This window comes from Solanum stenotomum, chromosome 2 (genome assembly GCF_019186545.1).
Source record: "Solanum stenotomum isolate F172 chromosome 2, ASM1918654v1, whole genome shotgun sequence".
Classification (NCBI taxonomy): Eukaryota; Viridiplantae; Streptophyta; class Magnoliopsida; order Solanales; family Solanaceae; genus Solanum; species Solanum stenotomum.
Window position 1 is genome coordinate 9,566,538 of NC_064283.1, and position 23,452 is coordinate 9,589,989.

The 23,452-nt window shown below is 35.9% G+C and overlaps 4 protein-coding genes across 5 annotated transcripts; 1 reads left to right on the forward strand and 3 right to left on the reverse strand.

Moving 5' to 3' along the window:
- The first annotated feature begins 352 nt into the window (after positions 1–352).
- LOC125854899 (uncharacterized) lies at positions 353–4,059 on the forward strand. The gene is made up of 4 exons (XM_049534498.1): positions 353–617; positions 2,676–2,793; positions 2,859–3,087; positions 3,776–4,059. Exons 1-4 carry the CDS (start codon positions 466–468, stop codon positions 3,802–3,804), a joined length of 528 nt encoding a protein of 175 aa, XP_049390455.1. The 5' UTR covers positions 353–465; the 3' UTR covers positions 3,805–4,059.
- A 512-nt stretch (positions 4,060–4,571) lies between these two features.
- LOC125854888 (uncharacterized protein At4g37920) lies at positions 4,572–11,019 on the reverse strand. 2 transcript variants are annotated; one of them, XM_049534488.1, is made up of 8 exons: positions 10,901–11,019; positions 10,637–10,718; positions 10,407–10,569; positions 9,267–9,673; positions 8,652–8,820; positions 7,946–8,190; positions 4,954–5,141; positions 4,572–4,775 (listed from the first exon to the last, which is right to left on the reverse strand). In XM_049534488.1, exons 3-8 carry the CDS (start codon positions 10,558–10,560, stop codon positions 4,616–4,618), a joined length of 1,323 nt encoding a protein of 440 aa, XP_049390445.1. In that variant the 5' UTR covers positions 10,561–10,569; positions 10,637–10,718; positions 10,901–11,019; the 3' UTR covers positions 4,572–4,615. The 2 variants fall into 2 exon arrangements, with proteins under 2 accessions (XP_049390445.1, XP_049390446.1); XM_049534489.1 differs by lacking the exons at positions 10,637–10,718; positions 10,901–11,019 and having other exon boundaries at positions 10,407–10,610.
- Positions 11,020–11,818: 799 nt separating this feature from the next.
- Positions 11,819–14,988, reverse strand: LOC125854891 (tRNA (carboxymethyluridine(34)-5-O)-methyltransferase). The gene is made up of 3 exons (XM_049534492.1): positions 14,812–14,988; positions 13,083–14,190; positions 11,819–12,296 (listed from the first exon to the last, which is right to left on the reverse strand). Exons 2-3 carry the CDS (start codon positions 14,159–14,161, stop codon positions 12,209–12,211), a joined length of 1,167 nt encoding a protein of 388 aa, XP_049390449.1. The 5' UTR covers positions 14,162–14,190; positions 14,812–14,988; the 3' UTR covers positions 11,819–12,208.
- Positions 14,989–16,120: 1,132 nt separating this feature from the next.
- On the reverse strand, positions 16,121–22,961 carry LOC125854882 (uncharacterized). Its single transcript, XM_049534479.1, has 7 exons — positions 22,759–22,961; positions 20,539–22,008; positions 18,455–18,510; positions 18,120–18,350; positions 17,697–17,988; positions 16,644–16,840; positions 16,121–16,481 (listed from the first exon to the last, which is right to left on the reverse strand). The coding sequence occupies exons 2-7, from the start codon at positions 21,937–21,939 to the stop codon at positions 16,328–16,330; spliced, it is 2,331 nt and encodes a 776-aa protein (XP_049390436.1). The 5' UTR covers positions 21,940–22,008; positions 22,759–22,961; the 3' UTR covers positions 16,121–16,327.
- Between the last annotated feature and the right edge of the window lie 491 nt (positions 22,962–23,452).

Sequence of the window (23,452 nt, forward strand, 5' to 3'; positions counted from 1 at the left end):
CCTCACTATTTCGATCATGTCAACTAAATTTAATAAAGGTATTTTAAAAATATGATATTACTATCCCTCATTTATTTATTATAATTAATTTTAAAAGAAAAAAATCTAATAATCATAACTTTAATTAATTTTAAAATCTAAAAGTTGAAAAAAAAAAATACTCAAATTACAATTTTGTTCAACGTAGATTTATTTCTAGTTCTTATTTTTAGTTAGCTAAAAATCGATTGATGTTTTTTTATAAAGATTTATGCTTTTATAAATGATTGCAGAAAATATTCCAAAATATCGAACGCATTTATACCCTGCAATTTTATTTTATTTTAGAATATTGAATACATACAATTAGAATAAAAATTAAGTTAATTGGAAATTTTAAAATTTAAATTATAAGAAAATTACAATATTCGAAATCTTCATATTTAGGTCCATAACAGAGGGGTCAAAGGGGTGAAAGTGGAAGAAATGGGGAGGGAGGTATCTGAGAGCTGTGTGGAGAGTTTACTAACTGAGATCGTCTCTTCTTACTGCAATGGCTTCTACGCCGACAAACCGGAGCTTGCCGCTCGCCGGATCGAAGCCATCGGTTTTCAGGTTGGCCACCAGCTTTCCGAGAGGTAACGCCGGCAAAACATTTGAATTTGATTGGTATAGATCGTGCTAATTTGGTGTATTTACTGTCTCTAATTTTGGGGGATAAAGTTCATAGCTTGAAGTAACATAGATATGGACATCTTCAAGTATCTAAATTTTGTATTTGTAAGTATTTATTTCGAATGTTTTCAGATTCATGAAATTATACAGTTCCAAATTGTCCTCCTGGTAGAGGAAGAGGCTATTGGTTGTCTGAGTTTTTGACATTTTCGGTTCAGTACATTTATACAGTTCCAAAATGCTTAGCCTTAGGCTACTGAATTCTTAGTGTCACTGAGTTTTTGTCTCATTCCTTGATCTACAACTTATATATTGGTCAAAAGAACTCAAAATGTCACTGTTGCTAGCTTGACTCGATGTTAAGATGAAATTACTCTTTATTCCTCTGATTCTGTGGAGGAACCGAACCAAAATCCTTAGGGTTTCACTTGTAGTTCAAACCCTGCTCCTTGTGTCGAGGACATTCTAGATTGGAGAGTCCCATTGGATCCGAGTCACTACCCCATTTATTCTCGGGCAAAGAAATGTTAGCAATGATACTTCGTAACTGTCATTTTCCAAATTCTCTCCCTCCCACTCCGATGTGTTTAGTAACTATTATTATCTTCATAATCCCAGTAATATGACGCCACCATTGCCTTGCCATAGGATTAGCTAATGAGTACTCCAAAGATGATGAAGAGATGTTAGTTCAACTTGATTAATTCTAGGGATGAGATTGATTGTAGCCTAGGGGGAAAAGCCCATCTCAATGTGGTTCAGTGTGTGTAATAGCCAATTTGGTAATAGATAACAAGTCGAAGTATATATCCACCTGTACCATCATTTACATGAGTAATGGTCTAATGGAAAGTCTATGAAACTTGTAGTTGACAGGATTAATTGTATGGATTGCATATAGGATATATTCTAACATTGACTTGTGTGGTGGTTATCATCAATTCCGAGTCTGCCTAAGACCTAAGTAATGAATGATTTACGTGGATAGTCCTGCCTGTTGGTAGTCTAAAGCTTTGTTGTTCGGACTCTTCAAAAATATCGGCAGGTGCGTGTCAGATACTCCAAAAATATGGTATAATCCGACACGAGTGTGGCGACATTTTTGGAAAGTCCGAGCAACAAAGGTCTAAAGCCCTTAGTACCTTCATGCATGTTACTTCTCTCCATTAACCTTATCTTTGTCAAAATAAATAAATAATCATTCTTATGGAAGCAAAATTTATGTTAATTGTTCTCTGATTAGTGTGTTGAGCAAGCTTGCACACAAACTGTCGGGCCCACTTGCACAGGTTTGCCTAGGTAATCCCTTCGTTGTGAATGTGATGAGTTAGAGTTGTAGAGAATGACGTGAGCCCAAAACTATCCCTCAAGTTTGTAGTTTTCATGGGTTGGCCTTCTATCGTTGGTTCATTAAGAATTTTTGTACCTTCATGGCTTCTACCACTGATCATTGAAGGAGATGTCTTCAATGGTCTGTTAAGGCGGCCAGAGCTTTCTTTGGTATCGAGGACTAGTTTCAGCTGAGCTGGTCCTTGGGCACTTTAGCTTCGATATTCATGGTGTCTAGGCCATCTTGGTTGAACCTCTACTGATCCACTGGTAGCCCGTCCAACCAACAAGCGCAGGTTGTCAAGGTATCTCTTATACGAGGGATTAAAATCAATGATGATGTAAGCATACATAACTTTGAAGGCTGAAACTCTAGGCTCTATCTTTTCTTTTTTGTTATTTCTTTTGCTTTTATTGAGTTTACAAACTTCTGTGGCTTGTCATCAAGTTGCAACCCAAAGACTGTTCTTGCTCTGAGTTCTAGTTTGAAGTGTAATGTAGTCTCTGGATTGTGTTGAACCGTATTTTAAAACTTATCTGCAGTGAGTCTGACTTTTAGTTGAGAATTTCTATCACTTCTATCTTGATCTCAGTATGATTATACACTGCTCAATATCTTATTACTAAGTTGGACCATGTCTTACCTTTCATGTTTTACTTTCTGAACTATCTCTATATTTTCTTCTTTCTAGGTATACCATGGATAGGCCCCGGTTCACTGATCATCTGGAGGCTATCAAATTCATATGCAAGGACTTCTGGTCTGAGGTCTTCAAGAAGCAAATTGATAACCTGAAGACAAATCACAGAGTAAGTTTGAGAATTTGTGCCATTGTTGCTTAAGCATGTGTGATCTCTAACTCCTGTTCATGTAGGGCACCTTTGTGTTGCAAGACAACCGTTTTCGTTGGCTGTCACGGATGTCAGTTGATCCTTCTATAGAAACTCTTGGTTCAATTCAAGATCCTTCAGCGATGGCTGAAAACAAAGCTGCACAAGCCATAGGAATGCATCTCTATTTCCCATGTGGAATCATAAGGGGAGCACTTTCAAACCTTGGAATTCCTTGTGCAGTTTCTGCAGATATATCTAATCTTCCTGCTTGTAAGTCTTTTCATTTTGAGTTCTTTTATTCTGCCAATTCTCTAACTGAAGAGGAAACGAAGAGCTTCATTTGTATAATATCCATGCCTATTTGAAAAGTGGGTGGGCGTGAAATCTCCCATCTGATTGGTAATTCTGCCTAGAAGCACACATTTTGAGCACAAGAGTACTCTTAAGTTCAAGGCACTTTTAGGTCATACTTCTGTTATTAATTAGATAAAGATGTCTCAAGACCATTTTCACATCACTGCCCTGGCCATTTGGGAAGAAGCCTCAACTGGAAACTGTGGATGGTGATAGATAAATTAAACTTACGAGGAAGATCTAGATTTCCTGTTTGCTAGGTACTTCTCTGTTTCAATAAATGATCACCGGGTAACTGAAATGTCTGACTTTTGTGTAGTTGCACAAATTTTTTCTTGTTCGAATTACTTGTGTAGTATATATATAGACTCCTTTTTCTTTTATAAATCAAAATATTTTCGTTGAATTTCACACCAAGCTGGTGTCTATGGTAGAGGTACTGTTGTTATTTCAAAAATCCATCTATCTATCTATTAAAAGGAAATATTTTGTGTTACATAAAAAAATGCAAATGACAAAGAAAATCCCTATATCTCTTAACCATTCCAATCGTACGGAGGATTTGCTCATAATGACTTGCTTTGTCGGGATTTTGATGTTACAGGTTCATTTGTGATACGAATAAAGGCATGATGGGCTTTTGCAAGAAGAGTGAATTATCCAAAGGGTTTCATGAGCCATTTCTGTGCTTAGTATGTTCAACTCTCTCACATGAATGTCCTGTATTGTGTTATGATTCTAGACTCTAAAAGAAGTGGAATTTTTCAGAGAAATATTGGTTTTCACCTATGTGACAAACATTGTATAGGTATTCTGAGTACAAGCTTTCTTCTTCATGATACAACATGGACTCCTCTTGCTAGCAAACTTGTTGATACAATTTATCTTTTCTAAGCACAAATGTATACGTACTTTAAGATCTGTATAAACAATTTGCAAGTATACATGGCCTCTCAACCTAATCAATATAGGTGGACAAATCACCTGATGCTGGTAACCACGGCTATAAAAAAAAAAGTACCTTTTCGCGTTGATTGTTGACTAGCGATGAGCTTCATAATAAATGATGCATTCGTGTATAACAATCATCCTAAAGATGTAACTGAGCTTCAAAATGAAACATGTTTCTCAGTAGGAAAAAGACCATCAACTAACTATCATCCCACAATAAATATAAGGAAGCCCTATCATACACAAAATTCCAAATGTTCTATACAACCAGCGCCTGCTAACGACACTTTTGGCAACATCCCAATGCTCCTGAATCGAAGTCTAGAAATATCCAACGCAGATTGAATCCATCAGGCTTTATATTCCAGTTTGCGATGCAATCATGTAGTAGCCAGATTAGAGCAGGGATATATTGCATATCGATGATTTATAGCACGAGCATGAATCTGGCACTGGCAGCAAGGCTCGTACCTGCTTACATTCAAGCAAATGCTTACATGAAGTTATCTACGATCAACTTCTTCAACTCCTCCATTTTCTTAATTATTTTAGGGTTCATCAAGTCTCTGGCTTCTTTTATAAGAGTGCCTTCTTTACTGAAATTATATGCATCCAGCACTGTCCCTATCCAGTTGTATAGCTGCTCCGGAGTCCTGTAAAGATTAGGCATTTATTAGTCACAGTTAAAAAGTAAAACTACATTAAAGAAACCAAAAATGAGAGAAAAATATAACCTCTAATGGAAAGTAGTATTTAAGACATAAAAAGTACAATTATGTAAAATTTCAGAATGAAACTGTCAAAGTATTAAATGTAAGATTTGATACATACGTGTATAAGCAATCTACATCTTCCCCTTCAAGTTCTTCTCCCGGTGTGAAGGCATCTTTCAAAGCGCTCATTCGCTCCTCAGGATCCTTAATCGTTAGTAGATATTTCAGAATTCTGATTTCTTTTGGCATGAGCCTCTGAAGATTTCCTCTTGTTGTCTTATACAAGTGATAAAGAACATCCTTTACCTGAAAAAATGGAGAAGAAAAATAAGACTTCACAAGCCAAACCATTTGCCTATTAGAAAAAAAAGGAATAAATTATTTGACACAGGGGTGAGTAGAGCCAAACACTTTGCTGAGCCAACATACTTGTACAGAACTGCATCTCATGCAAAAGTTTATCATCAAAACACTAGGGTTGAAACATGAAATCATGTAACTTAGATAAGAATGGCCAAATGACTGTTATCTTTTAGCGCTAGCTATGTCTATCTGTCCTGAAATTCTAAAACATAAAACTACCACCTCTAAGATGGAGACCTGCTATGCTACCTGTAAAATTCCAATAGCAACTTCAACATATAAGCATACCAAATTTCCAACAATAGGTTCTCTTCAAATGCTAGATGAAAAAAGCAAAGGTCACAAGGGCAAAGCAACTTGGTGCATGAACGCACAGAAGCTACCAACTACACACTATTTTAATGGGCATAAGCACTTTTCTCAGCATGGAGGACAACAATCACTATTCCAATAGACCAATTCCAACTTGATAATTTTAGTTTGTGGGCAGTAGACTATTTACGTTCATGTCGCTTAGCAAAAATCACACATGACATTTGCTAATGAGATAAGTTACCAGTTAGTCATAAATACTTTGCCTCATGTTCTTCTTCTATAGGCTCAGAAATGGAGAGGTAAGAACACTAGAGAGTAGAGAGAAATATTCTCCAACAAAATCAAATCTTAAGGGGCTCCCACAGGAAAAGCAAGAATTATTTGGATATCACTAAGAATTGTGTCTGTTTGAATGCCGTCATTTCAGTAAGCCTCTACTTCTTAATCAAGTTAATGCTAGATGTGACACTGGGAACTTACCTACTACATATCTTGGCTTTTCTCTGGGAACAAACTGCAAAGTAGATAGTAATTGGTAAGAGATACTTGAAAGATGTGAAAAAAGATATATCTAGTTGGAAAAGTCAATATCTCTCTCTTAGTGGTAAGCTTATTCTTATAAACAGTGTACTGGATTATTTACTTTGACAAGGTAAAGTTTATCGATGTGAGCAAGCAAGGTGCTGTTCAGTTGTACATCCAAAAAGGTATGTGCATTCACAAGTCATGTAAGGAACAGAGAAAGTCCAACATGGCTTTGCACCAAAACTAAGCCAAGATATACAATTGTGTTTGAGTTTGATCCCAATATATTTCTTCCCCTCAAAAATTGGTGGCGCTGCTTTCATTCCAAATAACCCAAAAAATAATGTGCTCCAAGTACCAAAATCTGATTTGGTGACGCCTTACCAATGCCATGCAAGTAGGAGATCTAAAATGGATTTCGACATGCACCATTTGATATTCAAAACCAAAAGCCAAACCTCGCTTGAGACCTTAAGATGGAGGAAAAAGTAACTACTCCATCTTCCTCAGAAGGAATACACCTATTGGATAACTGTAAGCTTCTCTTTTGTAGATTTTCAAGTGTGAGGCATCTATCATTTGGCACAATCCAAGTGAAGCATTTGACTTTGTTCAGGGCCTTGCTTTTCCAAATTGTTGTCCATGGACAAAAAGGGAAGTGTTCTGGATTCTTCGCTATGGAGCAAACAGCTTTGGGTGTATCAGAAGCAGAACTTTACTACATGAAGTGGGTTCATGGAGAAGCATAAGGACACTTTTCCTTCCCTTCACTGAAAATATTGACTTCAAAGTGGGTAATGGAAGGAGAATATCCTTCTGGAATGATAATTGGATTGGCAATTTCCCTTTGAGAGACCAACTCCCTGCTTAATACAGACTGTCAAAATCAGCCTGATGCCACAGTGGCTAACTACAGAGACCAATGCACTTGAAACTTCATTTTCAGAAGGCATCCCAATGATTAGGAAGTTAGAAAACTTACAACTTAGCTCAATCTTTTGGAACCTTGCCATAGCTTCAATCGCAATGAGGATGTCTTAACATGAAAGCAACATAGCAAAACATTTTTTACTGTGAAGTCTTGCTACCAGACCTATACTCAGTCACACAACCAACAAAAAGTTCTACTTTTTGGCCTTGTCAACAGATTTGGAAAACAAAAGCACCATACATAGTGGCCTATTTCTCTTGGTCATTACTAAGTAGCCCATAATACTTGACTGACTCATGAAACCTTCAAAGGAGGGGTATCGTTCTACATAACAGATGTCAAATATGCGGGAGGAGGCAGAACGATAAACCATTTGTTCATTCATTGCAAAGTTACGGCCCTACTCTAACACATATTTTTCCGAAAATGGGTTATGCCAAGTAACACCGCAGAACTGGTACATTGTTGGAACAATGGCAGAAAAAGGAACAAGAAAACAAGGATGAAGAAAAGGCACTAGCTTAGTCTCAGGCTTCCAATATTGTGCTATCATATATCACTTTTACCTGTTCAAAAAAAAGAGGAATAATAAAACATGGTGGTCAGAGACTATCCTAGATTCATATGGTGGATATGGAGGGAAAGAAACAATAGACGTATCGAAGAAAAGGCAAGCAAATCCAGCAGATCAAGGTTAATTGTATAATTTTGTTCTCTTCTTGACGTGAGGAGTTTGTGAATGATGCAGATGCAGTATCAATTCTTAGCCTCTAGGAATCCCTATAAGATTAGAAAGGGATTTTTTTTTTTGGTTTTTAGCTCAACCTGTAAATAGACCAGCACTACCTTAGTGATGTTTTTACTTTTTATAATACAATGACCTTCTCTGAACAAAAAATCAAGTTTATGCTAGAATGAAGAAAATACTGGAAGAAGTGAGATGTGGATGTGTATCTGATGGAAAGAATGATCTTGCCTCATCTTTTGTCATGTCCGAGTCCTTGGCTGCTGACCATGCTTTTGTAATCATGAGCATCAGTGCTGAATCAAGTTGATTTTTTTGGGCCAAATCATCTATTTTCTTACAAGCCGCATCCACGGAAGGAGAATTGATTATATCTTGGAATTTCAACTCTGCAGCATTCAACGCTTCCATACTTTCAGTTGCAGTATCATAAGCTTCTACAGCTTCCAAACACATATTCCCTAGTTTTGCCACAGCTAATTATTAAGAAAAAGCAAAATCTTGTCAGTGAAACCGATCAACAGCAGAAACAATGTTATGAAAAATAAGGAACTGATTTTTGTGGAGCTCATGGCTTCCAATTTCTGAATTTACAGTAAGAGGTTTACACTCCCAGAGTCAGAGATTCTCCAAAGCTTCTTCTATCTCATTGAAACAACAAAATATTATATTGTAGCATACTAGCATTTGCTTTATATGGCAAGAGGAGAAATTTTTCAGTTGATACCTTTTGACTTCTTCCCCTTGGACCTTAGGAGTGACTTCACATATTGTGAGCTTTGGGGGAGAATATATGTGTTCATATATGGGAAACAACATTTCTAGAATGTATATATTGCAAAAAGGAAATAGCGTCTTAGTGCAGATTACAATGCAAACGTTCATCAGAAGTATGACCCCAAAAGAAGAAGAAAATTCAGGAAGGAGGCATGTTTACCATTTTGCTCCGCTGGATCATCATAATAGGATTCTGCCACAGTGTGAAGATGAGCAAAAAACTCTTTTGTAAAATCTTTACGACGCCTGGCAACAATATCACCAACCTCCGATGGTGACCTTCTGATTGCCTCAAGAAGTTCGCTATGCCTCTGAACATCATCATCAACCTGGAAAAGAAACCTCCAAGTTGAATTTCAACAAAAACAGACCAAGCTCACATGAAAGCTGAAAATTTTAACACAAGAAAATAAGATAAATTTTGCAAGAAAACTACTAATATAATCCTCAATCCATTGATCTGTAACATGTGATTGATCATAAAAATGCATCTCATCCCAATAGAGCACTGCAACTAGCAACAACTAAACATAAATAACTGATTAATTTTAGTATTTATGAGTCAACTGAGGCCTTGCTGAAACTTTCTTAAAGAGGAACCTCAACTAAATGCAACGAAATAAGGTTTGATCTTATTCATGGAGATCTGAAACTATTCCAAAATGAGTTTGACATAATTGAGCCTCTTCGGAAATTGAAAGCAAAAACAGTTAGTAATTCATGATTTGGCATATACAGAATGACAACTTCAATGCTCGCTATGGAAGTTAGTTACCTCTCTTAGCTTTCTTTGAAGCTTGAGAAACTTGTGCTTCATTCCAGGATCACTTTCACTGTCTGCTCGGTCCTGACATCGCTTGTAGAAATGGGGCCGAATATTGTTCCATTCCTTGCTAAATGCTAGCAATCTTCTCCATTCAGTAGGTTTGGGCTTGTCAACCAAGAAGACCTCAATTAACTTGTCGCATACTCGGATCATTTTATTCTCATCCAACCCTTCAGAAGCATCTTTCCTGTCCTCTCCATTTTCCACGCAAGTTTCTTGACTAGTAGCAGAATCAGATAATTTAGTAGTGGACGTTTCCTTGTTAATTGCGCCATCTGACACAGCAGGTGTATCGCCAATTACAGCAGCAAAGGATGACTGTCGCAACCTCACTCCATTTACAGATAAGAGAGAACCTAACATTTTGAGAGACAACATTATTATCCAAACAATTTCACAGAACCAATAGACAAATTATTCTACTCCCCTTATCCCATTCTTATATTGAGCTTCGACTAATTCCAGATGTTAAGATGTTAACTTAACTAAGGTAATATTAAACTAGTGATACTGGATTTGGAAGGAAAGTATTAACTCAGACAAAGCTATTCTCATCTTCAAATAATCCTGTCTTCCAACTTCACCATAAATTTTGTCCAAACACATACTAAATTAAGAGTTTCAAAGATTACTTCGACAGAAAATACATCACACCTAAGTTCAATTTTATATTATTTTCTTCTGTGTTAAGCATGTTTAAGTTCAAATTTTGAACTTAACAATCTTGTCTTTGAATTTCACCACAAATTTTGTCCAAAGGCATACTAAATAAAGAGTTCCAAAGATTACTTTGACAGAAAATACATTACAACTACGTTCAATTTCTAATTTTTTTTTCTTTTATAAACATCTCTAAATTCAAATTTTGAACACATTCGAATAGTAAAATGAATTAGAATTCAGGAAGTGAAAACTATATTAATGAGATGTATCAGTAATATAATATTTTCATGATACCACCAACGGAAAGAGTGTAATATGAAGGGAGATTGAGTAAAGTGTACTAGCTAGCTGAAATGAATTGACAAATTATTCAAGTTGCAGAAGCATGAAGAAGTAAGTAATTTTCGACCGGGAGAGGCTACATACCTCCGGAATTAGCTCCGGCGAGGAACGGCTGGCGCTGTTGAATTGGACTTCGGATAAGAGAGAGCGGCGGAAGAAGAGAGAAGCTTCTAGAAGCAGAAGTGGACGGCCGTACAGAAACGGCATAGCATGTTGTTATAGAAGCTGCTAGCACCATTTTTTAATGCTATATAAAAAAGTTTTTTAGATTTTTTTGAGGGTTTATAAGTGAAGAAGAAAGCAGATGAACTCACCACTCGCTCTGTTTGTTGCAACAAAATACCAGGCAGATGCAAAGACAAATCATGAAACGGGCCGGGTCGGGTCAGGACCTTCCTGCAAAGACAAATTATAAAAGTAAGGACGGGTAATTCGGTTCGATCAGTATTTTTTTTTATTTTTCAATTTTCGGTTCCTGTACCATGTGTATCGAACACTTCGATACGATTTGATTTTTATTATTTTGGTTCAATTTTTGTTATGAGTTGTATTGTATATCAAATACAAATATACAATACCTGATGCCTGAATCCTGATGGTGGTCGCCAGCTGCTGCTGCTGGAGTGCTGCTCCGCCGGTCGCTGGTCGACGCGACAACGCCGGAAGTGGGAAGTGGGAAAGCGCTAAGGGCAGTGAAAGGCTGAAACTTGAAAGCGGCGCTGGGCAGTGAGCAGTTGAAGGAAATTAGGAAAATCTGAAAAGTGAAAAATGCGTGCTCACTTTAATAATAAATATTAATATATATTCTAATATAATATATTTCGGTAAACCGAAATTCCGAATAATACAGAAGTTACATACCAAAATATCGAAAAATATGAAAATTTATACCGAATACCGAAAACCGAAATACCAGAAAAATTCGGTTCTGTTCGATATTTTGATTTTTCGGTATTTATACCCAAAAAACTGGAGAAGCGGTGCACATTGCACAAACTATCTCATCGTCGCTATGCTTACGAGTAAATTAACTAAATATTTATAACTTCGCACCACCATTATACTATGATCATTCCATCAATCTCCTATTGATGTTCTTGTGCTTACATTCGATCGAATTTTAGTCCTAGTTATACTCTCTTGGTAATTTTAATATAATTACAAGTAAATTAACTAAATATTTATAACTTTGCACACCTATTATATTATGAAAATTTTACATCATTCTATCAATCTCCTATTGATGCTCTTGTGCTTCCTTTTTCTTTTCAATGATAAAAGTGATTAAATTAACTTATGTGCACCTCAATTTTGATCTCCAAAGTTTGCACCAATCACGCAAAGAAACTTCAATGGGACTAAAGATACCTTCAAGGTTGGACTAAAAGTGCTACATTGCATACTTCAAGAACATTTTAGGATTAGTGTAATATTTTAGGAGAGTTTAATCCAACCTATTAACTTAAGGGATGGTTTATGATTCAATTCTGAACGTAGAGGCGCTGTGAAATGTATTCAGTACCATAAAAACACAGCCATAAATTTATTCAAGAAAATGCTATCTCCCAAAACTGAAGTAACTTGGATATCAAACCCTTGTTCTCAGGTCTGTCTCCAAAGTCATAAAAATAATTGCATTTTACAAGACACTGTCATACATAACACAAGAAGGCAGGCGATCACATGAGGATGAGAGATACATGCAACCAGGCGAGCAGCGGAGAATGAAGGACTAGACGTATATTTCTGTTTCTCCATAATCAGTAGCAATATACTCCTTGCATGAAAGACAATACCACCCTTTCACAACTAGGGTTGTTGACTTCATATACTAGATTTCACTTTGCAAATGGAAGTACAAGAATCTTCTCAAAAGTTCAACACTATCACGATGTTTTCTCAAGAATGATGCACCAATTTGATTTATCGTAGAATCTATCAACAAGAATGGCATTGTCCAAACCAGACACCAACCTGTCGAAGAACAGAACATTTTGATTAGTGCAGCTCATTGTTACAAATTGGTAAACTTCTAATTTGGTGAAACTGCGTAACAGAGAGGTACTACCTCATCTTGCCCACTCCTCACCCCAACTACTCAATAACCTCCCACCCCCAAACAGAAAAGGTGGGAGGGGGGGTATGAAAGGAACAATTAAAGAACTCCAGAACAAATAAGAGACACAAGTACAAGTCCTCTGATAATGGGAAACAAAAACTAAACTTTACTTATCAAGAGAAACTTATCAGCTGGAAGCAGAGGCTCTTTTGTTTGGTTTCATTCATACATCTATATGCAGGCACTTTAGTGTATGGGGATAAACAGTAAAGTTGTCATTATTACTTCCGAATAAGGATGAAAGTGACTCCTGCATTGCCTACAATGTGATAATCAGAACTCCAAAGCTCATTGGTCTTTTGAGGTCAATACAATTCCAAAGACTCACATGTGACCTCCTGAATATTGATATGTTTTTAGAGATTCAAACTCTATACCATATTATTACGAGAGGATTGATTGTACACTAAATTTCTACTTAAAATCCAATACAAGTGTTTAAACTGTCTTAGCCAAAGAAGACATAACGGAACACTTATAAGAAGTATGAAGAAAATTTGGTTGTCTATGCTGATTGGAAAAATTACTAACCATGACAAGCATTTGTTAACATATAGCGACTTGACAGAATGATATCAGTCAAAAATAATAATAATAATAATAGAGATTTCCTTTACTTTTATAGAATAGAAAGAAATTACCTCTCAAGTTCACCTTCACTAAAAACATGGTAATATCTATTGTATACCACAGAGCCCTTCTTATCATCTTTCTTTGCCAAACCACTAGCCAAGGCAACAGCTGAAGCCCCACTTACTTCAGCTCGATGATAAGGTAAGTGCCAGGGAACGAAGAATTCCTGCTGCTCTGGATAATTTTTTTCAGATCCAGTAGGCAAAGAATGACCTTCATCCAGAGATATTGGGTGCATAACTTCAGCTGATTTTACTTTAGAAGAGTTTGCATGTAGACCTTTCAACTGCTCCCCGGCACTATTTTCCTCTGCTTCTGGGATGCTTTCAAGGATGCGAGGAGATGAAGGGTTGCGAACTCGAGGACTCCCTGGTCCTATCCATTCCGCTACATACCTTTGGTTAAGTGGAGTCCACTTTTCAATTAACGAACTGTCTTCTTGCTCCCTAGCCCAGACAGTAATTAAAACACACCCGCCCTTTTTAACAACACGGACAAGCTCCTCTACCGCTTTCCTCCTCCTACTTTCAGTACTAAGGTGATGCAACACAGCAATAGAAATTGCTGCATCACCATAACCAGTCCTATATGGTAGGTTCACAGCATCTGCAACCAAAACTTCCTGCTCTTTATCTGCACATATATTAATAAGAGCCGCACTAATGTCACAGCCAATGAAGAAACAATCAGGATTTAATCCTAAGTATTTCCCATTTCCACATCCAGCATCTAAGATGAGAGAACCAGGAGATAATGAGCTTAGGAAAGCTGACACTTTAGGCCACTTCGCAAACCGAGTGGAACTGAAATGGGGAGCAATGGCATCATAAACACCATGGACATACTTCTTTTCAATTTCTGGGGTTGATTGAACATTTGAAGAACATTTTGCTCTCACTGACACAGGACGCAGAACAGGAACCTCTCCCACAGATTCCACTGTAAGCAAACTAGAGGCACTATCAATTCCAACTTCGTTCATCGTACTAAAACTTCTTGTACTGAAAATATAACCAACTATAACAGTAGATTTAGTATATATTCCTTTAAAACAAAATGACCTTGCCGTTCCAACACCAAAGAGCATCAACTACATGAATGGTACATGAAAAGAATCTGCTCAGACAACAAGGAAAAGCAATAGCAACTCAGATTCACAACAAAATTCTCAACCAAGCAATCTCCCAATAGAAAAACAATATATTTCTTCACTCCACATGTGATCTTAATTTACAGAAGCTCTTTTCTTTTCTAAGTTTTCAACCATACAAAACATTCTAATCCGTTACATAATAACATTACCTCAAAAAGGCCTATTGGATACACAAATTAGGATTAGCATTTAACTTAATGACACACTTTGGGTAGCAATAAAACAAATTAAAAACGGTTTTCTCTAACAAATTGACTTAAAAAAAAAAAAAACTTTAGTACATTAGTATGATTTGATAGGTGTATTGAAACTTAAGAACTCCCATTTCACTTTTCTTTTTTATGACGGTGGTATCCGAGCCAGCTTGAGTGAACACAACAAATCCACCAAACAGCCTAACTACAGTCCACAAGCACAGTGCCAATTAAACCCACGTATGAATTTTAGCTGGGATTTGAACCTGAGATCTCCGGTTAATTTACTTCAAATACCTCAAAAATAGGAATTCAACATACAAAAACAATAATAACACAATTCACATATCCCTATTTATTGGAATTAGAGTGGGAAAAATAGGAACTTACAGATCGACTATCGTCGGAGAAAGATAGGAAGAGAAGCAAGCAGTGGTTGCAGTTCAATCTATTCGCAACTTGGGCTTTAGTCTCAACTGGAGAGTGCTATTTTAAGCATTGTATCTTAATCTAATAGTAGTAACAATGAAAACCCTAATTCATGATTTTACCCAATTAAATTTGAATAATATTTTTTGTTTACATTAAAAAAAAAGTAAAATTATATATCATCTTGTGATTTGTGACAATGATTATATAACTTCATTTTCTTTGGGGTCAATTTGTTAGGTGGGTTTGAAAACTTGTCTCATTCTCTCTTAAAAATGTTTGAAAAAGTAAAAAACCATTATTCCCCTCGTGGGAAATTTTATTGCGTATAGAATTTAAGGAGAAAATCATCACTGTTATAACCTAAATATAATACTCCTTTTGTTCAATAATAATTGTCCAATGTTGACTTGACACACTCCTTAAGAAACAATAAATAATACGGCTAATATTATTATATTATCATTTGACTTTATTAAATTTAATGTTTTGAGAAATGTGTTAGATGATACATAAATCATAATATTTAATAGCAGAATTAAAAAATACACAAAAAGTAAAATATCTTTTGATTTTCTAAATTGAACAAGTATTGTTGGACAATGACAACTATTATTGGAGAGATGAAGTATCATAATATAATTTTTTTTGTAATTTGTAATAGGATTAAATTTGTTATGGTATTCATTTGTGCATGTATAAAAACTTCTCGTCACAAATAAAATGATAAGATTAAATTCAATTAACTCTGAATTTAAGTTGTTATCACATAGCTGATGATTTGTTTCTTTTTAATAATAATATTGATAAGTATCTTAACTCTTATTGTTCCATATGACATAGCGTGTAAGGCAGGCTTGTAAGCTAAGCTATACTTAAACGCAACAGCATCATACCTAAATTAATTTAAATACACAACTTTAACAAGACAGTTGTAAATTTTTTAATATTATCTACCATATATATGGTATACCAAACAAAAATAGTTCTAGGTTGTCACTAATCAACATCAAACAGATATACATTAAAAAATTCTCCAACAGACTAATTGACTGGTTTATAAGAGAGTCCAACTTCTAGAAAGCGCGCACAAAATATATTATATTCATTCACCTAAATGATAATAACCACAAATAAAGATGGGTTACCTCCAACATTTTTAAAAAACACTCACTATACATACTATATAGAAATTCTTTACACTGTCAGTGTTGGGGAGGAGGGGGAGTTGCATGGGTGGAAAGACGCATTATAAATAACTCACATGATAAACCAGCAAATATAACATATGTCTAATCTATTACTTTTGCTATTATATGAGGCACTTTCACCAAATCCTCATATAACAGTGACAAGAGCCAAGTTGGGTTGAGACCAAAGAAACATGAATTTTACTTTCACATAATATCATGTTGAAATTTCTTGTAATAGCACACAAAGTTGACAGTGACTCTGAGAATGGAGGTAGAATCCAACGCTAGTTATTCAGTCCCCAGTCGTAAGGTTGGTACACCACCTTCAGCTGACTGTTGGCAAGCAACTCTAGCAAAGCTTGAGATACCGATGAATCCAAGTAATTTGCAGCATGTTTCAATACTTCAACCTCATTCTTCCCATAATCAACACTAAACCTGAGAATTGACAATAAAAATAGCAATTCTTAGTATGGTGTTATTGAAACTCTATGTTATGCAAGTTAAATCATCAGATATCCATATCATTGCATAGGGTTGCTACTAGAACGGGAGGGAGGATACACCCCTGAGGATTACACAAATGAATTAAGAACTCACCATCTCAAGATTTTACTAACGTATGCAACCTTGGTACTAAGATCAACAATTAGTCCTCCATCTCTTAAGAAATCATGGGCAGACTCCACCAACTCTTTATCTATATTTCCAGGTGAATAACATCGAAGAGCAGGCCCAGATCGCATACCATTAACCAGGGCAAAATGAACAAGAGGCTCTGGATAAGGAAGAGCTACCTGCAAGCCAGAGATGGATTACGGGGATTAGACAGAGAATGGATCAAGAAACATTACATAATATAAATGAAGAGTTTCAAAATACAACCACGTGGTCAACACAACCACTAATTACTGCAGCTCCAATTCTATAACCAGATTGTGCTGTCAGCATTTGCACCAGAAGTCATGGAATCAAAAACTTGTACTATTATATATCAAGTCAAATTATAACCAAAAAAAAGAAGTCAAATTTATAACCAGTCCACTATTACAGCTTCTGCATGAAAACCCACAAGAACGGAAACAACAACTGGTACTGATGCAACATTACTCTTGAGCAACAATATATGCAGACAGGCAACAGCCCTCTCAAGATGTAGATTGACGATCAGCATAGTTACACTATATTCCTTCCAGAAAAGGGAATGGTTAAAACATAAAAGTGGCAGCAGAAAAAGTTCTATTATTTCTCCATCCTAGAAAAGCTAAAAATATATTACTCAGTGTTTCAACTAGAACAAAATGCTGACCACTAAAAGTACTTCATCTACTATAAACTTGAACCAAAGAAAACCACAACAAATTATGATAGATTAGCCTATCTTCAAGGATCAAATATATTATTGTTCCTTCAGATGTGAACCTTACCATTTGTGCTAGCTACAGTATAGCTCGTAATTAAATGGGAATAGTGCTTGGCAATAAAACAACTGAATAGACTGATATTTTGTCATCTGAACCACATTTGGATATGATCAAATGGATATCTGAAGGTGAAGAAGAGTAAATTACTGCCCAAATGAATGTCTGGTTCCCAAATTCTACATATGTAGGAATCCAAGATATAGCTGTGACCATGTAAACAGAGTCTTACCTTAAGACGCTTGTCTTTAACTCCAAATGGTTTGATTAGATTGTATGGTGGTCTCTGATTGCTCCTTAAGACTCCATTATGGATAGCTGATAGTGAATATGTGCACCCACCAATGACATATTTGAACTCTCCAAACAATTTTCTCCTCTCCATTGGTCCAGAGGGATGTCCCCAAACCAATATTGCATGAATGGCCATCATGTTGTAGAGATTAATAAAAAAGGCAAGCTTCTCCTCCCTGGGCATGTCTTTCAAGTTCACTCTTTGAAGCTCCTCGGTTGTTCTCAAGTACCTAGAAGAGCATCATTCAGTCGATACCAAGAAATACAAGTTCTACAAGCATGTGTACAGTGTACCCAAGTATGAACACACATTGGATATCATCCTGTGATCCTGTCAGCTTATGGAACCCAAGAAACCAACCTTGCAAATTCCTCACTGCCGTGGATGCTTCTATAATCAACATGTCTTCCATCTTCTGATGCATAAGCTTCAAAAATTGCATGAGACAAAAATCTCAATCGAGATGAAATTTCTATTATGGGTTTGGGCTTCACTTCTGTTAAACCCCTTGGTATGTTCTGACACTGAGATACAAAGGGATCATCATCAAGGAAACGATACAGACTGTTTCCATCTTCAAACACATTTTCACTGTAAAAAACAAGGAACGGGGACACATATCAGACTGATTAGACACTGAGACAAAAACATGTACACACTGTAGAGATGGATGAAAAGAAAAAACAGATACTTACTCTAGTACATGTTGAAAGAAAAGATTGATTGCAAGCTTCCTACCAAATTCAACAGCCTAAAGGACAAAATCAATTAGTGTTATGATCCACAGCACGAAAGATGTTTCTAAAAGCGAAAAGATCATATAAGAAACAAGGCGGATGGGAATTTTAAGCAAGAAGCAAGAAGTGATACATGTTTTTGACATGAAGTACATTATTTAACAAAAATACACATATTACCTAACAAATATGCATTTTAGATTTATAGCATAAGATTGCAATTGAAATACCAAGTCCAACATCCAGTATACAATAATGACAATATTAGTCCAACAACTTAATATATATTATTATATGTAATTTCTACAAGGCCAAGGAAAGATAAATTCAATCGCATAATAGATCTTTTAAATCTCAGTAAAACGACCATAAAATTAATTGATTGATGCATTCAGTATGGTATTTAATCAATTTAGTAACTATGAATCTGTAATAAGAAAGTAGAAGAGGAATGCAAAAGAGACATCCAAGATCAAAGTAGCAGAAAAAGAGAACCCAAAACTAGAATAAGAAGAAGGAAGTATTCATTGTTAGAAGATGAAAAATGCAGAGAGAGAAGTGTATCAAAGGAATAGAGAAACTGAAAAAGTGATATAGAGAAGGCTGAACACGGTAGAGACTAGAGAGAAAAGTCTTGGTACTTAAATAGATTGTTTCACACATTCTCTCTCTTTCTTTTTCATATTTTAAGGTCATATAATCAGCGTCAACGTTTTGCACCTCATCGTATGAACATACACTTGCTTCACCCATGAAGGGATTACTCCTTGTGTAGCATCTCCCTATCGCTTTAACTGGTGAAGAGATGATTTGTAATAATACAGCACACAGATATGGTGTGGACTAACAATATGGATTCTTCTTGCTTTCTAGTTCCATATCTTCTAAAGATGAAGGGATTACTCCTCGTGTAGCATCTCCCTATCGCTTTAACTGGTGAAGAGATGATTTGTAATAATACAGCACACAGATATGGTGTGGACTAACAATATGGATTCTTCTTGCTTTCTAGTTCCATATCTTATGAAGATTATGGAAACTAACTAGATGGATTTCTTCATCTCTTGTGATTCCATTTTTTCGTCTACCAATAGGCACCAGTGCATAAATATTTGCTGTGGAATAAACAAATTTAGAGGGCATCCAAACATGAGGCATACTACTACACAGTGATCATTGGTACTCAGTTCACTCCCCATCAAAATTTCTTTCAAATTTTGATTTCAACAGTAAAATCTCCAGTATTCTATCAGGAAAATGTGAACATTGATGCTCTCAGGCGACATACATATTTCGAGTAAACATAATGAAAGGAGACTTTCAGGATTTAAAGAGAAAATAATCACATCAAATATGTGTGTGTAAAATCTAACCATCTATCAAACCAATATCTTTTAGTTTTCAGTCCAATAATTGAGGTCATGGAATGAACATGTTCTATATAACAATACTAAAATACAATTCCAAGAACAGTTGATGTATGAAAACTAAATTGCACGTAGAAATAAATATGTAACAATAAGACACAAGAAAAGAAATGAGTTTTAGTCAAGAAAGAAATACTTGAATATAAAACATGAATAATCCTACAGGGGTACTATCTACAATCTACATAATTATTGAGTATTAACCTGGTGACATCAGACCTCAGATAATACATATATAATGATTTCAAGAAGAAGTTTCACTCTGGTTTATGAAGAAAATATTAGTAATAGTTACAAACAACAAGACATGGAATATTAAGCATCAAAGCAAAGCCTAACTAGACATGGATTAACAGCCATAATTCACATGTTGCGAAACTTTGCTATGGTTACCATAAGTTGAGGTCAACAAGCAACTTTAGAAGATCCCCTAGGTTTGATTAGTTTGTTCTAGAGGAATCTTGAGCTTTAAAAGAATCAAATTATAGAGTACCGCATCTGTAGATATTATTAGTAGCTGACAGTAATAGAAACAAATATTATTGACCATTTTTATGATCACTTATTTTAACCCAGTTAGCATAAGCTAATTCTTTATGCAATTTGAAAACTGACCTCTTCCCTTTCCAAGTACTGATCTTCTGACAGGAAGTCCACAGCTTCTGATCCCAGGAAACAGTTGGTGAATCTGCGCAGCTTATAAAACCGGTCTTTCAAAGCAATAGACTGTTTCATTTTTTTAACAATAACAGCTAGCTCATCGATAGACCCACTACTAGACAAATCATCTTCACCAGAAAGAGGTGGTAGAGGAGCTTCAAATGATGGTGCTTCATCAACTACATATTCAATCTTCTCTGAGAGCTTTCCAGACTCATCCAAGCTCTTTAGCTCACTCCATCCCCCTATTAAAACTTCATTAAAGAACACTCTAGGAACAACAGAATCACCAGCAATTTTCTCCAGCTCCATCTTTCTACTAGGATACACATCAATGTTGACCTCAACATATCTGAGTCTTTTCCGGTGTAGAAAAAGTCTTGCCTCTTTACTTTCGTGGCATCCCAACCTTGTATACAATATAATCCTTCCCTTCATGGCTATTGGTAAAACTGCTTCTGGTGAGACCTCTGTCTCCACAAGTCTGTTTCCGGTGTCATCACGTAAAATCCCAATTAAGCTAAGGGGATTCCATCCAGTCCGTTCTGCAGTTTTCTGAGACACGGCTTGCATTTCATGTTCTTGTGATGCAACAGCACTCTTCTCATAGCATTTACTCTTATCTTCTTCAGTTGTAACATCTTGCCCGTCATCACTTTTACCAGAAAGGCGGCGTAGAACAGTACTCACCGCAATTGTACTCTTCGATCTAACAAAGTTTGTAAGAGCCACTGCCTTCTCAGGCCAAACATATCCCTGTGCCTCTGAGTCACGGTGTGCAGAACAGGCTGATAAACTCCTATTAACACCCATCCCAGGTTCTTCTGTTCCATCAAATACAGGTTCTGCTTCCTCCTCATAAACAACTTCGTCGAGATTCTTGTTAGTTTCGCGGAGACTTTTCAAGTCCACTTTGACACAATCAGTCTTCTTTCCACTCAAACCAGACATCTCTGCTTCGGAGCGTTCCTGTCCACTTTTTAACGATTTTAGTTCCCCTAGGATGAGAACTTGATCTAAGTCAGGTTTATCAATCTCATTTTTATTAGCAAGTGAAGAACTAGACGTGCTTTCACCTAAAGAATTCTCCTTCCCCGGTTCATTAATTGTATCAACCTGACTTTTTTCAGCACCAGAATGTAAAATAGAATTATCAACAGAAATTTTCTTTTCCTGTTCATCCATTCGATCATTCACAGTATTCACCTCCTGCAGAACATCTGGTATACTCCCTAAATTCCTCTGGCTAGAAACTTTATTTTTTACAGATTCATTGTTAAGAATAGGTTCATTTGCTTCCTTTTCAGCAGCAGGATGATTGACTGAACCTTCCATAATAGCATCTTCTTTTTCCATGACGCGAGTCTACTATCATGGGAAAGTTAACAGCCACAGTGAGTTTCTTAATTTGGCAGCTGCCAAAAACTAACCAAATAAAAAAAAGTTATAAGTTCCAAGAAATTTATGAACAAAGCAAGAGGCATCTCTCATGTGAGAGAAACACGTTTAAACAAACATCTACTTTTTATTCTACTTCCAATCACAACACAACTATATGAAACCTGTAATTCCTACACTGGACCAACAACAACATACCTAATGGAATCCCACTTGTGGTCTATGGAGGGTAGAATGTACGCAACCTTGCCCCTACCATATGAGGGTAGAGAGGCTGTCTCCGATAAACCCTATGCTCGGAACCATAGCAACACATTAATCTCAGTACGAAAAACTTATTTCCTCCACTATTTTTTTATATGACCAGTCAGCTTTCGCGCAACTTCACTAATTCCACCCAATATTTCCTCCACTATTCTTAGCTTACTGTTTTCACTTTTTTCAAGTACACTGTACTAGACATTTCTACGCTACCCTCATCAAAAAACCAAAAATCTTCAATCCTCCATTAATCAACATTGAAAACATCAGTTAATCTAAATCTTCTAACATAACGAATTAATCAAAACCTCCCAAAAAAAGGGAAAAAAATAAATAAATAACTATAACAAGAGGATCAATCACCTACAAAATTTAAACTTAATTTGGACCAAAAATAAACTAAACTTTCTGAAAAAAATCAGGAATTCAAAATTCAATTTGAGTGAGGAAGATGCAAAAAGGGTTTAATCAAAAAACACATGCAAGTAATAGGGAAAACGTAAGAAAAAAACTTACAGATCTGAGAGGCGATAAAATAGGGAAACAGAGAGAAAGATGGAGAATATAAGGGGAGAAATTAGGGGGTAATAAATGAGAAATGTAAGAAAAATTAAGGACTTTGAATGGAAACCGTCGTCGTTACTATAGTACCAAAGGAAAATATGAGCAACAAGCGGGAACTTGTTTTTTGGGTGATTCATAAGGAATATTTTTTTTTCATAGGAGACCTTCATTTTCTACTTTGGGTGTGTTAAATAAGTGATTTTTTTATTTATTTTTTAAAATTAAAAACATTTATGTATAATCTAAGCGGATATTATGGAAAATGAAGATGAAAGGTGGGTGTAGGGTGGTGGCGATGGAGGCTATAGCGATAGGTGAAAATGAGATGTGTTGGAGTATGGGCAGAAGTGGATCTATGGGGCGGGAGAGTGTTCAACTGAATTTCGTAAAAAATCATATTGTATATTTAAGGTAATTTTTTTGTTTTGTTTCTTATAAATAGAGAGAGATTTTGAATTCTTTGAACACAAATTAGAGATTGGTTCAGTGGTTTATGGGTTCGAAATTCATGTCGAGGTTCCATACTGAATATGAAATGTGGTGAAATTTGTTTTTGCTAACTTTCATCAAAAGTATTTTTTCTCATTTTTAAGCAACTTGTTTTTTAATTGAAAAACTCTATTGCTTTGACCTTCCCCAATAACCT